General features: G+C 56.0%; 1 protein-coding gene across 3 annotated transcripts in view; it reads right to left on the reverse strand.

Annotated features, from left to right (window-relative positions):
- Positions 1–15,770, reverse strand: part of TPST2 (tyrosylprotein sulfotransferase 2) — a 35,265-nt gene extending 19,495 nt beyond the window's left edge. The window contains exons 1-2 of one of the 3 annotated variants that reach the window (XM_081113480.1): positions 15,706–15,764; positions 3,143–3,222 (exon numbers count right to left, since the gene is read on the reverse strand). Coding sequence is in view for 1 of the 3 variants with exons in the window: in XM_081113478.1 (XP_080969604.1) it covers positions 5,626–5,672 (47 nt within the window). In the remaining 2 variants the exon portion in view is untranslated. Of the gene's footprint in view, positions 1–3,142; positions 3,223–5,625; positions 5,721–15,705 lie in introns of those variants that run through there. The other 2 variants (XM_081113479.1, XM_081113478.1) reach the window with 2 other exon arrangements.
- Between the last annotated feature and the right edge of the window lie 548 nt (positions 15,771–16,318).

Genomic DNA, 16,318 nt, shown 5'->3' on the forward strand with positions numbered 1-16,318 from the left:
GGGAGAGAGAAAGGGAATCGAACCCACAACCTTCTGGTATACGGGATGACGCTTCAAGCAACTGAGCCACCTGGCCAGGGCACCAGTCCTATTTTTTAAATTGACTTAAAGTCACAGGAACAATCTTTGTATTTTAAAAAAATAGAGAAGGCTGACGCCTGTCTGGAGGAAAGCCTCCAATCCCATCCCCGTCCTTCATTTCTAAGAGGTACCCACTGTTGGTCAGTTTGGGGAGGAGCACCCTCACCTGCCTTCTGAGGTTACAGCCGAATACCCACCTGGATGAAAATCAGATGGGGCTTCTCTCCCAGCCTCCCAAACACCACCACCCCCCTCCCCTCCACATGCCAGCATATCACACCAGGGGTTCTCAATCTCCATTGGAGCAGACTGGCCCCTTTGGGGACAACTGGCAATGTCTGGACACGGTTTGGGGGTCATCTAATAGGCGGAGGCCAGGGATACTGCTCAACATCCTGCAATGCCTGGGTCAGGCCCCACCACAAAGGGTCATTTGGCCCCAAATGCCAGTCATGCCACGGCTGAGGCCCCAGATCCCGCGTGTCCTTCTGAAACTGGCACAGCTCCCTCCAACGAGGCCGTGAGACCTTTCCATACCAGCGTGTCTGCTCCGACAGTCGGTAAGCATTGCCCGAGCGCCCGTGTGCCCGGTCCTGTCCCAGCACGGGCCACGTCGGTGAACGGCACACACAGAGCCCAGCACTCACGGGGCTCCATCCTCATGGAACACAAGACAGCGATTCCCAAGCCCCGATGGGTCATCCTGCTGAGCAGGGATGGCCCCCCGTGCACTTGGCCAAGGCCTTCCTGACGCATTTAGGCTGCTGTCGTGTTTGATGCGCGCCCCCCGTCACAAAGGAACACTGTGAGGGCACCTTGGTCAGTCCCCTGGGGTGGGGACTGACCAAGACACTGCGAGAAGCTCAGCCTCGGGGGGGCACCTGAAAGGGGTCAGGGGCTCGGGGCCACGCAGCCTGTCCGTGGCAGCAGGCACTGCCCCAGCGCCCCCGAAGGCCCGCCCCCCAGCACTGCCAGAGCCCTCTGCGGCACCTTGGCACTGCCCGGCGCTTCGTTTACCCAGAGCAGATGATTCTTCTCATTTTCCAGATGTGGAGACGGAGGCCGAACAAGGCGTCCAGACCACCAGAGTCCACGACCTCTAAGGCCCCCCTCAGCTCTGGCTTCTTGGCTCCGGCCACCTCCCGGGGCTGCTCCAGGCCAGCTTCCTGCCCAACCACGCCGCTGGCAGAAAGCCGCACGGAGTAGGAGGGCGGAAAGGGCACAGGCTCCCCGCGTAAAGGCAGGACAGTCCCCGAGGGAGGGACGGGCTCGGTGGGCTGGGCACCTGTGCCTTTCATGTCCAGTCATCCAGGACGGAGGGCCAGGCGGGGCCACGGGGCAAGCCTACCCTTGTCAAGCGCCACCAGAAACGCCAGGGCTCCTGCTAGGGAGGGGGAGGCAGGGGTGAGGGGGAGGATGGGGGCCGTGCAGCGGAGGGAAAGGGCTCCGAAGCCAAGGGCTGGCTGGGGCTCCAGCTTTGCTCTCACCAGCTACGCCCTCAGCCTCAGTCTCCTCCCCCTGAAAAATGGGCTCATACTACTCGCTGCAGGGAGCTGCTGGGGGACTTATGTGCACGAGTCGACAAACAGGAGCCGCCATCGGAGCCCTGCCTCGGGCGGGCACCGGGCTGCTCTCCTGAGCTTACTACGTGCTCACAGCAACTGCTGTGGTCAGCACTGCTCCCCTCCCACCTGACAGAGGAGGGAGGTGAGGCTCAGCGAGGTCCCTCTGCTCATTCCCCTAACTGTAATGTCACAGCTTATTGTAACTGTCCATCTCACGGTGTCGCAACCTTGGCACTAACGACATTTAGGCCAAATACTGTGGTGGGGGCATCCTGTGCATGGAGCAGCATCCCTGGCCTCTACCCATTAGATGCTGGTGGTACCCACTCCCCAAGTCATCACAACCAAAAATATCTCCAGACATTGCTAGGTGTCCCCTGGGGGCACAAGTCACCACTGGCTGGGAATCAGTGCCTGGCGCACAAAAGGAACCCAAGTGTGCAGAACAGAAGACACTTAAGTATACGCTAAGGCTTGCCTCCTCCAGGAAGCCTTCCGTGATGCCCTAGCCCGGTGAGTGCTTCCCTGGGCGCCCACAGGTGCAACCCCCTCTGTATGAGTCTTATTCACTGCTGCGCTTTCAATGCTTGGCCCAAAGACCGGTATACAGCAGGTGTTTAATAGATGTTTATAGAACTGGCCTGAGAAACAGGGATGACTTGGGTTGAAAAGCCCCACAGGGTTGGTTTTGCCCATTTTAGTTCAGGGCTCTTCCATCCCCAGCAAAGGTGCCAATAGTCACCTGGAGTGATGACTACCAAGAGTGGGCCGTTTATACACCAACCACTGGGCTAAATTCTCTGCTGGGTTTAGGGAGGGAAACTGAGGCTCAGACAGATGAACGGCTTCTTGACCTGTGTTCAAATCAATGAATTCCTGGTTTCTCTTCTTACTGATCAGAAGAAGTTACACCTGGAAGAAGATCTTTACAATACATGTATCAAACAAGATACTTGTGTTCAGAATATATAAAGACCTCTGTGAAATCAATAAGAACAGGCCAGGCAACTCAACAGAAAAATGGGCAAGTCTGAAGAGATACTTCACACCAAAGGTTATCTAAATAGTCAATAAGCATATCAACGGGCACTCAATCCTATCCATTAGGGAAACAAATGCACGTTGACAGTACAATATGAGACCACTGTACATCAGAATGGCTAAAAAAAAAAAAAGATAGGACCAAGTGTTGGCAAGGATGTGATGCAACCAGAACTCTCACGCTCCACTGGTGGGAGGGTAGCCTGGCACAAACTCTTTAGAAAACTCTTTGGCATAACAGAGATGAAAGCCGAACATATGCCTTCTCTAGGATACAGCGATTCCACCGCTAAGTACACATCACCAGAGATGCAGCCAACTGTTCACCAACTGGCACATGTTGCAATGTTCCCAGCACCACTATTTGCAGTGGTCCCCAACTGGAAACGACTCAAATGTCCATTAACCAGAGAATGGGTAAATAAGTAAATACAAATAAGTAAATGTACACTAACCAGCCAGGAGGAAGAACAGGACAGAACTTCGTATTATAATTCGGATACATCTCACAGCTATCATGCTGAGCAAAGAAAGTCTATACAAAAGAGAATATATGTGTGGTAAAGTAGCTTTTCTATAATAATAAAAGCGTAATATGCTAATTACACCGGAGGGCCGAACAGCGGAACGACACTCCGGACGAACTTCTGGATGAAGCTGGGGCTGCGAGGGCCGACTCGTGCATGGATTTCGTGCACCGGGCCTCCAGTATGTATATAAAGTAAAAAGACAGGCCGAATCAATCCCTAGTCGGAGACTTCAGGATGGTGGTTACCCTTGGGGGGAACATGGCTAAGGGGGCACAAGGCATCTTGGGGGCGGGCGAGTGCTGGGTATGTGCTTTGAAAACACATCGAGCTGCTCACTTACGATGTCTGCACCTTCTCGAGGAAGACAGATTTCAATAAAAACAGTCTCGGAGAACCACACTTTGTCAAACACCGAGGAATGATGTTGCTGGCTGGGTGTCCTGTCCTCCCACCCGCACGCCTTCCCCGTCTGCTTACAGAGAGAAGCACAGGGACTCCATTCATTCATTCATTCAGTCCACACTCACTGGCAGGCGCTCTCCCAGGGCCAGGCCTGGTGCCAGGCGCCAGGAACATAAAGTTGATCTGAGCCACGGCCTCTGATCGTGCCACCCACACCCCGGTTCTTGGCACACAGACCCCCAAACCCACATACAGTAAATGTGCCGCCAGGCTGCGGCGGCTTTTGCTCAGAGGCCAAGGAGGTGATGTCTGTTTGCCTTCCTCTCTCTCTCCCGACCACCCGTTGGCCGGTGACAATTTCCAGGCTTTTTCCTTATGCTGGGCCAGGCCGTTCTGGCACAGACAGCGGGAGTTCCGTCCTCTGCCCTCTGCCCTCCCTCCTGCCTGGCTTTCCTCTTTTCCCGAAGGCTGATGACTCCTGGATTGTCGCCTCCAGCCCAAACCTCTTTCCTCAAAAACAGACTCAGGCGTCAACTGTCTCCCTGGCACCTCTGCTTGGGCACTGAGCTGGCTCCTCAAACTGCACGCATCCAGAGCTGATCTCCTGGTCTCCCCGCCACCTGCCCCCGGACATTCCACCTGCAGTTGGTGGCAGCTCGGTCTGCTTAGGCCAAGAGCCTCAGAGGCAGCTGAAAGCCTGAGTCCTCTCTCTTTCAATCCCACCCCAATGTAACCCAGCAGCAAACCCTGTCAACAGCGCATTTATGTTTTATTTTTTTTTTGTTAATCCTCACCTGAGGATATTGAGTGGAAGGGAGAGAAGGAAGGAGGAAGGTGGGGGAGGGAGGGAGGGAGGGAGGGAAGGAGGGAAGGAGGGAGGTGAGACAGGAAGAGGGAGAGAAGGAAAGGGACGGGGAGAGGGAGAGAAACATAGATGTGAAGGAGACACATAGATTGGCTGCCTCCTGTATGCAACCAGACCAGGGCCAGGGATCAAACCCGCAACCCTGGTAGGTGCCCTTGACCAGGAATGGAACGCTCCACCCTTTGGTGCAAGGGCTGACACTCTAACCACTGTGACACTAAAGGCACAGGTGACCAAAGAAAAAATAGACAAACTGGGTTTCATGGAAATGAAAACATTTTGTGCATCGAAAGATACTCTCCACACAGAGTAAAAAGGCGACCCACAGAACGGGAGACAATATTTGCAAATCATCTATCTGATGAGGGATGAATACCCAGACTATACAGAGACACCCTAAGACCCAACAGAAGCAGCCTGATTAAAAAATGGGCAAAGGACTTGACTGGACATTTCTCTAAAGACATTTCATGTGTGAATGGCCAATACGCACATGGAAAGATGCTCAACCTCTAATCATCAGGGAAGTGAAAATCCAAACCATCATGAGAAACGAAGTCACACACATGAGGAAGGCGGCCATCGCCCGGCCGGTGTGGCTCAGCAGTGGAGCACTGACCCAGAGGTTCCTGGTTCCATTCCCGGTCAGGGCACATGCCTGGGTTTTGGGCTCGATCCCCAGTAATGGGTGTGCAGGAGGCAGCCGACAGATGATTCTCTCATCATTGATGTTTCTCTCTCTCTCTCCCTTCCTCTCTGAAATCAATAAAAATTAAAATAAAAAAACACCAAAAAAAAGGCAGGCTACGAGCACAAAACAGAGCACGAGTGCTGGAGGGGATGCGGAGAAACCGGAACCCCTGTGCACTGCTGGTGGGAACGTGAAACGGCACAGCTGGGAGGCTTCTACGACTCACCACCAGCCACACAGACACGCCGCAGGCCCTTTCGACCTCTGCACCCTCACCACTCAGGTGGTCTTCTTCCCGGCCCCACGGGACTTTAAAAATAAACAACTGTTTTGACAAGTTGATTTCCAAAGGCTTAGGATGCGGGCTGCAGCCAGCTAACCACTCTCGCTTCCATCCCAAGGTTGTGAACTGGAGTTTCCCACGAAGGAGCGACTGGAGAGCATACTCACACAGAGGTCGGGGGGTTGCTGCGATCCTTTTTGCTGAGAAAGTTCATGGCTGACTTCCCCCTGCCCCTGCCCCCAGTTGTAGTGGATGGGTTTTTTAAATTGCATTCGTGTCCACTTGGTTGTGGAGGTTGTGAAATGGCTGGTGGCCAAAAGGTGGGAAAGCTTGACCAGGAACAAAGCAAGCAAGCAACGAGCACTTGCCGGATGCAACGCCCCGATGTGATGTTCCCAGATAAGCTGCTGGGAACCTTCTGTTGTCGCTCATCCAAGAAGCAACAGGCTTACACCCTGGTGGGCTTTGGGGCATGAGTGGTGGGTGGGGGTGGGATGTGGGTGGGTTTTTAAAAATATTTTGTATTGGTTTTTTGAGAGACAGAGGAAGGTGGGGGGGGGGGGCGGGGAGAGATGAGAGAGAAACATGCATTGGCCGCCTCCTGCACACCCCACTGGGGATCAAACCTGCAACTTGGCATGTACACGACCAGGAATCGAACAGGCGACCTCTCAGGACATGGAATGATGCTCAACCAGCTGAGCCACCCCGGGCAGGGCTGGGTGGGGGTTTTAAGAGCACAATTTGCAGGCCCGGTTCTGAGGCAGCACATACACAGCAGGGAGTCCAGTTTCCCAGGGCAGACCTGCCCCTCTGCCTCCCTCTTGGAAAAACACAGCCCAGGACTGGGAGACCCTCTTCCCTCTCCCCTGCTCCTGGGACGGACAGAAGAGGAAGAATTTCAAAGGCTTTCAGAGCTGCTCAGAACAAAAGCAATGAAAACAAAAGCAAACAACAACACCACTACCAAAGGGAGGAACCCATGAGGAAGAAGGGATGTTTCCTATGGTTCTGACTGGGAGAGTGAATGGCCTTTTCCTAAAGAAAGGTGGCTGGGGACTGCGAAGGGGCCTGGGGCCTTGGAGAGTATTTCCCTCCGCAGACCTGCCTGGACACGGCCAGGAGCAAGGTCAGGGAACAAAATGTGGCGAGAGTCCCTGCCCTTCTCCGAGCCTCAGCTTCCTCAGCTGTGAATCGGTGGACAGCACTGGCCTGGTTGCTATGAGTGACTGAGCACCTCCCTGCACCAGGCACCAGGCCCTCTGACCTCCAGTCATCACAGCAACTCCGGAGATGATCACTGTGACGACGCCCATTTTACAGGTGAGGAAACGGAGGCCCAGAGAGAGCAAGTGACTGGCGCAGGGGCTCGCGGCGTGTGTGCAGCCTGCTGGCGTTCCCACTCAAGTGTGTCTGACTCAGAGGCCCCACTGCTCCCCCACATCAGGGCTCCTCCTGCTTCCTGTCAGATTTCAGTGAGGGAACCTATTCGCTCAGAAGCCGGCGATATATAGGTATTTCAGGTATGTGAGACATGAATGGCTGGAGGCAGAGGCAAGTCCCTGGAGTCCTGGTTACCGCCTCTGTCCAGGCTCTCCCTGTGCCTGGTCCTCGGTGGAGCAGGTCCCAGAGAGCAGAGCTGGGGGAAGGTGACAGTGAATATCCTCTCCTTTCCATGAAGGAGCATGTACCCCCTAGAATGTGAGGGGTCTGGCTGTGACCACCACGTCCTGGCCCAACTCCAGCCCCACCAGGAACTTGCCACCCACCAGGTGGCCCCACCAGGAGGGAGCCAGGGGGAGTCATTCCTTCCCACCCACTCCTGTGGGGCTTGATGCCACACTGGTTCATCTGCACCTTTCCAATGAGATGTGCTGTGAACCTCCCCAACCCGCACAGCCAGGACCACCCAGGGACTAACTCCAGCAGGACATGCTCCCTGTCCTCTCAGGTTCAAGGTAAACCTCGAGCCCTCCTCACTGGCCCATCCATCTCATCTCCCATCACCTATAGTATTCCTCAGCCCCCTAGATGGAGGGCTGGGTTCGAATCCCACTCTTCCACTTCCCCAGATAAGTGGCCCCATTTTCCCGGCCCCCATTATTCTCATCTTAAAACAGGAGTGTTAAAAGCACCTCCCTGGAGAGTGAAATGGTTTATATCTAGGAGGCCACAGCAGAGTAGAACAAGATAAACCTGACTGGACTGCATTGTTCACCCATTCCACAGATGTGGAAACTGAGGCTCAGAGAAGTTCAAGGACTACCCCCCGCCCCCCAAACACTAGGACATCAGTCATCACTGGCCATGATTATCATGACTTGGACATCAAATAAATGCCTTCCTGTCCCTGTACTGTTACTGACACTCTTCATTCTTCCTAAACACCTCCCTTCCCTTTTCGCCTACTCACTCCAATGATGATGATCATATCAGTAAAAGTAGGAACAATCGTAGCTACCAACTGCTGCGGGCCTCTAATTTGCAAGACTGCACGGAGCGCTGCACGTGGCCCATCTCCTTCTAGTGCAGCGGTTCTCAACCTGTGGGTCGCGACCCCTTTGGCGGTCGACTGACCCTTTCACAGGGGTCGCCTAAGACCATCCTGCATATAGATATTTACATGACGGTTCATAACAGTAGCAACATGACAGTGATGAAGTAGCAACGAAAATAATTTTATGGTTGGGTCACAACATGAGGCACTGTATTTAAAGGGCCAGAAGGTTGAGAGCCACTGAACCTAGTGGGTCTTGTGGAACAATGACACTACCGTTTATGTACCTTCCTGTGCCGGCTAATTGTGTGGGGTGACTGGACTGGGCTAAGGGAAGCCCAGAGAGCTGGTCAAACATGGTCCCTGGGAGTGCTTGTGAGGGTGTTTCTGGAAGGGACTGAGTCAAGATCACCCTTGGCAGTTGGGCGGGCACCATCGAATTGCTGGAGACCCTGAACAGCAAAAGGGTGGTGGGAGGGCGCCCCAGAGGCAGGGAAATCAACTCCCCACCCCAAGTGATGAGCCCTGCTGCGGGCCCCAAACCAAATCAAACCCAGTGTAGCATCCAGCCCTCTAGCTACCAGGGCCCCAAACCAAATCAAACCCAGTGTAGCATCCAGCCCTCTAGCTACCAGCTCCGGCTTCCTCTTCCTCCCCCACAGCCCGGGGCCAGGGGGCGTGGCGGGGGCGGGGCGAGGGGCCAGTGGGCGGTTGGGGTGGACTCAGAAGCTCCAGATCTGCGTGAGCCCCCACATCACAGGGAAGTGGCTGCACCTCCTCTCCCACGCCAGCAGGCTCTGCAAGGGCTCCGAGGGCTCCAGGCAGGATGTCACTCACAGCCAAAGGAAGTGGGACGAGGCTTTTCATTAGAGACAGGCGGAGAGCTGTGCTTGCGGGCCTGTGCAAGGGGGGGGAGGGGGGGGGAGGAGCGCTGGAGGTGGGCGAGGAAGAGGGCGCACAGAGTTGGAGAGGGCCTGCCAGCCATGGACAGAGGTGGGGGAGACAGAAACAGTGAGAGGCCTGGGTAGGGGACGAGACATAAACAGGGAGACAGGAATGGGAAGGAGACAGAGTCAAAAATAGAGACCAAGATGGACCCAGGGAGCAGGAGCAGCCAGGAGCAGGACCTCAGCTCCAAGCAGCACCCACGCCTCACCCACCGCGGCTGACAGTCATCCCCAGCCCCTCAGTCCAGGCTCCGGCAGCTTCAGGGGAGGAGCGGAGCATTAAGGGCAAGGTCACTGCTGAACTGACCCCCTTCACGCCTCCCTCGTCCTGTCACTGGGCTCCCCGGTCCCAGCTGCTGATGGTGGCCACATCCAGAACCCTCGTAACTCGCACTTAATATCTGTGTGAAATGGATTCAGTATTTTCAAAGAAGAGGTGCGTCCCCGACGTCCCAGCTCAGCCCCTCCGGTCAGAGATGTGGGCCACTCTCTGCTCCTCTGATGCCGCCACCAGGAGGGACACGCCAAAAAAATGGAGACCTGGTGGCCTCTAAAATCCCGTACCCCACGGGTCCCTATTCATCATGGAGGTACCGAGGGCCTGGCATGAACCAGGCCCGGTGCCAGGCGCTGGGGACACACAGGGACTGCAGATGCCAGTGGAGGTGGCATTCAGTGGGCGTCCGTGCGGGGATGGATTGACAGGTGACTCCAGGGGGTGGGTAGCCTCTGGGGTTGGGTGGACCTGGGTTCAAATCCTGTGCTGTCCCACCAGGCCCGTGTGACCTCCAGAAAGTGTCTCTGAGCTTCAGTTTCCGGGAAAGGGGATGGCCTCCCTGGTGCCCTGTGAGGTGAGGCCGGCTCCCGGCAGCTGAGCGGACGTGCTGGGATGCAGGCGCACTCGCCAGTCCTCACAGAGGGACTGAGGCTGCCCCGGCTATCTCACTATCTCACTATCTCACTGTGGGTTAGTTGGGGCCTGAAGCCATTAAGGAGGGACCCTGGGGCCAGAGACAGGGACTCCTCATCAGGAAGTGTGGAGTGAACGGGGACAGCTTCTGGTGTGTTAAAAGCCTGGAGGGTTTTGAGTGGCAGAAAAGGCAGCAGGAGGCCTGAGAGCCCTGATGTCCTAGAAACAGAGCTGGTTGCAAAAACGCTGTTGGAAAAGCAATGGAAGTACTTGTTCAGGTGACACCCGGCAGGTCTGCGGTGCCTTCAGAGCCCTGAAGACTGCGCTGGGCCAGAGGGCCCTGAGGGTCGGGCAGGGCACCCATGGGACGAGGGGGCAAGTGGGGACTGCGGGGACCAGGAGAGCCCAGGCCATCTGAGCGGCAGCCTCGGGCCACTCCAGTTTGGCCCAAGCTCCGGAGTTTCCAAGAGAAGTGAGAAATTGGAATTATTCTCCACAAATATTTGACTGTTGGCTCGATTGAAGATAAAACACCCTGGGTGCCAAATAAAAGCCACCCTACCCTGTGGGTTGAAGCCATCGACAGGCAGCCTCTGTTACAGCCCAACACACCCCTTTCACAGTGGGGGAAACTGAGTCTCAAAGAGGGTAAGCTGCTTGCCCAGTGCAGCACAGTGATTCGAAGGAGTTGGGACTCAGGGGCCTGTAGGCTCTTACCCACACCCGACTGCCCATGAGTGTGGGAAGCGGGAGGGAGGAATCTACACTCACAAGCCAAGAGTCTGTTTGTTCTGTCCGCCCAGGAAGAGTGAGGACAAAGGGGCCGGGATGAACATTTATTATTAATATACAATAATTTTGTAACATAATATGTGATAATAATTATGTAATAAATAGAGGCCTGATGCACGAAATTCGTGCAAGAGTAGGCCTTCCTTCCCCTGGCTGCCGGCTCCAGCTTCCATCTGGCACCCAGACCCAGGCTTCCCCTGCAGCCCCAGCTTCGTCCAGAAGGTCGTCCGGAAGGACATCTGGTCTAATTAGCATATTATCCTTTTATTATTATAGATAACTGACATTTTCGAGTGCTTTCTATGCGCTGGGCAGTAAGATAGGGTATCGACAGGGGGTAAGATGGTAATTAAGAACTAGACTCTGGATTTCAGTCCTATCTCTCCTACTTCCTAGCTGGGTGACTTTGTGCAAATTACTTCACCTCTCTGTGCCTCAGCCCGTTCATCTCACAGGGCTGCTGGGAGACCTAAATGAGTTAAAGAACATAAAATGCATTTTTAATTACTGCCTTTGACAGCTGGCTCCCTGAGGGACGGGCACGCTCAGGAGTCCAAGCAGCCTGTCTGAACCAGGGCCCCACATTTTGCCTGGTGGCAGGGTAGGTGCTTACCCGCCTCCCCTCCTGTCCAGCAAGCCAGGAGCTGGGTCCTATTTGCGCCTTTGCTGCAGATAAGAGAACTGACTAGGGAAGGTGGCCAATGGCCCCGGGCACCCAAACCCTAAGCAGAGCAGCAGGAGTCTAAGGCAGACCCCCGCCTTGGAGCGGAGCATGCTACCCCCGAGCCGCCTTCTGGCCACAGCAGTCTGGGTCAAAAGTCTGGCTGATTCAAGAACTCACTTGGCAGGGGCTGGATACCCTCCCTTGCTGCCTGCCATCTGAGCACACAGGATAACATGAAGCTCCTCCCCAGGCGACAGCCCCAGCCGCTCCCCTAAGGTCCTGCCCTGCAATTTGTGGGGCTTGGCCCAGCTCTAGGCCACAGCCCCGGGTGGAGGATACCCGAGAAGGGGCATGTCAGGAGGCGGGCATCTCAGAACCTTCTCTGGAATGGCCCTAGACAAGGCAGATGTGTTCACAGACAGCAAGGGGCCTGCAGGAAGAGGTGGAGAGCGGGAGGGGGGGGGGCGGTGGAGAGCGGGGGGACCGGGAGCGGGGGCTACCCAGACAAGCTTCCACGATGCCACCTAGCCAATTCCAGCCACCAGGCCACACTCGGGCTTTCAGATCACCAATACCAACCACATGTGACCTGCCACTCATCTTACAAATTGACCCATAAAGTCACAGAGACAACGCCCTATGACAGCCTACTGACCGCAAGGTGCTGCTGCATCCGTCCTGGCTGAGTGCACCCCCATTCCCCAGCAGGGCACACGGGGGTCCAGAGAGGGGCAGCCCCCTGCCTCGCCTCCCAACCTTGTTTCCATCCTCAGGCTGCCTTCTTCGTGCACAGCAGGATTTAAAAAGCCCAAGGACGGGAAAGTGCGCACAAATGAATAAAAGCAGATGAGGCTGGAGAGTGGCCAGAAGGCCTGGTCTCAGGTGTCTCCCTAAGGCCACTCCCATGGCCACAGGGGTTTCCCCGGCACAGTGAGCATGGGGGGCCAGGGTGGGGCACGGGCAGGACCAGCTTCCCTTTTGAGGCCAAGGGACAGGCCTTGCAGTCTAGGAAACCCAAGGGTCTCCCTGGCCTCTATGGACCCTCAGCTGTCAAGGGGACCCCTCCCCCGCTGGCCTGGAGTATGAGGGTCCAAGCAGTTGACACCTTTCCTTCATCTCGCCCACAGGTTCCCGGCAGGCTCTACCAGGTCCCGTGCAGGGCGGGTGCTGTGAGCCCCTGGCTCCTCGCTGCCTCCCTTTGTCCCCTTGGCCCGTGCAGGGCCTGGTCGAATACCCTCAGCACGTACGTAAGTTACAGGAGGAGCAAAGCGCACACACGCCTTGGGCCAAGGCTTGACCTGCTTCCCTAAGTGATGGTCCCAGAGATGCTGCTGGGGACCTGCAGGCCACTCCTTAGTCTGCTAATGAGACGCTTAATTTCATGCATATTAGGAAATAATTCCTACCTAGCACATCAAAGCTAGTTATTTCAAAGATCAGAACTGCTTAGGAGAAGACTTCAATTTATACGTGATGATCAGAACCCCCTCGTGCGCTGATGGTGGGAATGGAAGATGGCGCAGCTGCTCTGTAAAAGAGTCTGGCAGTTCCCGCAAAGGTCAAACAAAGAATTACCACGTGACCCAGCAATTCCACTCCCACGGATATACCCTGGAGAACTGAAAACATATGTCCTTACAAAGGCTTACACATGAACGTTCATAGCAGCATTATTCGTAATAGCCAAACAGCGGAGTTAACCCAACTAACTTCATTAATTGACACATGATACGTAAAGTGTGGCACAGCCATACAATGGAGTATCGTTCAGCTATAGAAAGTAATGAAATACTAAAAGAAAGGGAAGGACTGATTGTACATGGATGAACCAGTTACAAAGAGCTATGCAATGCATGATTCTACTTACATGGAATGTCCAGCACAGGCAAATACATAGAGACAGAAAGTAGATGTGTGGTTGCCAGGGGCTGGGGAAGGAGGGATTGAGGAGTGGCTGCTGAGTGGTGAAAATGTTCTAGATTTAGATGCAAATGTTCTAGAATTAGAGGGAATGTTCTAGAATTAGATGAAACCTTCTAGAATCAGATGATTTGTTCTAGGGTTAGATGGTTGCACAACTCTGAATATCCCAAAAGCCACTGGATTGAATAGTTCAAACGGGAGGGGGGGGAATTATATGGTCTATGAATTAAGTCTCAATAAAGCTGCTATAAAACAAATAACATGAGGTTTAAAAAAAGACAAAGTGATGTAAACATATTAAGTAAATAATAGCTCCCTGGGGTCGTGACGGGGTAAAATGGTTAATATAGGAAGCCAATATTACAGTCGTGGAAACTGAGGCTGGGTGAGGAAGAATGACTTGCCCAGGCTACATCACTGCTGAACCAGAGTGCGCCACTCCTAAGTCTGGCCAAATCCAGAAGCTTGGCCCAAGCACCAGGCAAGCCGGCTGGAATGGGAGGCCATGAGATGGGGTGCGCAAGAGGTGTCCACAGCCCAGGGTGGGGGACAGACCTGCAAGGAGGTTGGGGAGGTAAAGGCCCAGCTGCCTCTGTGGGGTTCAAAACAGGAAGCGCCCCCCAAAGCCAGGGGAGTGCCAGAGAACGCTCCCACGAGGAGATGCTACCCGAAAAAGCGGCCAGCCCCGTTAAGACCTGAAGTCAGGAGGTCTGAGGGGGAGTTTAAGCCCTCGCTGGGGGAACTAGGGTCATGGATGCGTGACCTCTCCGAGCCTCAGTTTCCCCATCTGTAAAAGGGGGAGGAGCGAGGTGACAGGCGCAGTGCTTTCGAAGGATTGCTGAGTCACAGGGTTCTCCCCCTTCCTCCCCTTGGAGTGGGAAAGCCCAGGCTGACCTCCATCCCACAGGGCCATCAAGGCTCAGACGGTCACAGAATAGCAGCCTGAGGGCCCTGTTGACCCAGCAGGAGCCCGCAGGCAGTTCCAGAGCTGCAGCCGGTTCTGACAGGTTGTCCAGCCTTCCTGGTTGTTAGGTATTTAACATATACCTTGGCTGTGGCGATGCCGGTAGTCAAGTACCGGCCGCACCCAGCACTCTTAGCTGCTGGGGCCCCAGAGAAATGGTAGTTTTTATAACCCGTATACTTCACCACTGGGCCTCTCAAGTTCGTCTTCCTCAGTCCAAGCCCAGCTAACGGGTATCCTGGTTCATGCTTTCACAGCCACCCCTCCGCGGGAGCTGAGGCATGGAGGAGGGTGCCTGGTTTACATGCTGCTCTTTAAACAGTCTTAGGTCCCCGTGCAGTTTTACCTCTAACTCCTTTGCGGCTTGATCTCCAGATCCAATAAGGTTAGAAGAGGGGCTTGAACCCCTTTTGGGAGGAGCAGCGGGGCAGAAGGGGGCTCCCTTAGCCAGGTGTCTACACGGGCACATGCTCAGCTCAGCTCACCGGGATGTGCAGCAGCCAAAGCCCACCCTGCGGGCTGGGACTCCTGCGAACCCGGCTGACTCGGAGCACCGAAGCCCCGCACACACTTTCAAGTGACATACTGCATGCCTCCTGGTGCCTGCAGATGGCGGAATGGTGCCCCCCCCCCCCCACCTTCCAAGGTATGCTTATCGTGTTTCCACCTGTCAGGCTGTGAACTACACTGGGACGGGTATCTCTGTCTTGCTGATTCACTGATGTGCATCCCAAGCGCACTGAGGAGTACCAGCACGTGGCACATGCTCAATAGCTATGTGTTGACTGACCGCAAAAACATTTAAAAAATGACTCTGCCAGGTCCGGGATGCCCAGCCTCGGCGCCCCTGCCCCCTTGCTCTTGCTACCACTTCCAGCCCCAAGCTTTGTGGGGCGTCCTCCGTCCAGCTCATACTGGGAGGGAGAGGTGGCCGGGCGGTGGGATCCTCCGGCCACATTTCGCCCCCTCCTCCCGTGGGACCCCAAGTTCAGGAGGGTTTCCCCTGCCCCGAGCTCTCGGCGCACCCCTCTCCAGCCCGCGATTTCCGCCTCCCAATGCCTCCACTTGTGATTCGCCCGGTAACTCCCACGGCGGCTGCAAGCAAACTTCCACGCGCCCCCCGCGCGTCCCGGCGCCCGCCTGGGGCTCACCGCGCGCCGGGGAGGGGCCGGGGTCTCGGGCGTCGGTGACACGCCGCGTCCCCCCAACTCCCCGCCACACACACACACACACACACACACACACACACACACACACACACTCACACACGCGGAGAGCCTCCCGGGTGCAGAGTCCGAAGCGGGAAGCGCGGGAATGGGGCCGGGCCGCTGCCGTACCCGGCGGAAAGCGCTCGGAACGCCCGCCGGGTGGGGATCCTCCCACCGCCCGCCCGCGCTGCCTCCCGGGCTGCTCTGAGCCCCGGAACGCCGGCAGCTTCGCCGGGCCCGGGAGGAAACCGCGAGGGCGGAAGGCCCCCCGGAGCCGATTCGCAGGCCAACCCTTGCCGGCGGCGGCCGCCCAGCCCCCCGCGCCACCCCAGGGCCACCTACCGTGCGGAGCGCGGCGAAACGGCCCGCGCAACCAGCGAGCGACTCCCGGCTCGCCAGCCGCCCCGGCCGGGGAGGGAAGGAGGGAGACACCCGCGCGGGGGCGGGGCCGCGGCGCCGTGACGTTGCGCGGGGGCGGGACCTTGAAAGGCCCCGCCCACTGCTCCGCCCCGCCCCCTGCTTCCCGACCACGCGGTGGGGGTGTGGCCCGGGAGCTGATGCCCCGCCCACATACACACACACACACCCGGAAGCCCTGGTCTGACGCCAGTTTACCCCCAGGGCCCGCGCTCACCACGTTCCCTCCTCAGGCAGCTGCGCTTTAGAGAAGATCCCTTCCGTCTCTAAGCAGCGAGTGCAATGATCGCCAAGAAGTGGTGTAAAAGGAAAAGTGGTCTAAACCCCGCGCAGGGTGCATTTACGCTACTGTTAGTATAAAGCAAAGGAAAAAGAGGGAGGGAGTATTCATTCATCTGTGTTCAAATATGCCCGTGGTTCCTAAGGAGGGGGCGGTTGTGCCCTTCTCCCCGCATCCCCGGGGACACTCGGCAATGTCGGAAGGCATTTTTGGTTGTCATTATTGGGAGGGGGTTTGTCATGCTGGCATCCAGTGGAT

The sequence above is a fragment of the Myotis nattereri genome (genome assembly GCF_964212035.1).
Source record: "Myotis nattereri genome assembly, chromosome: 19".
Classification (NCBI taxonomy): domain Eukaryota; kingdom Metazoa; phylum Chordata; class Mammalia; order Chiroptera; family Vespertilionidae; genus Myotis; species Myotis nattereri.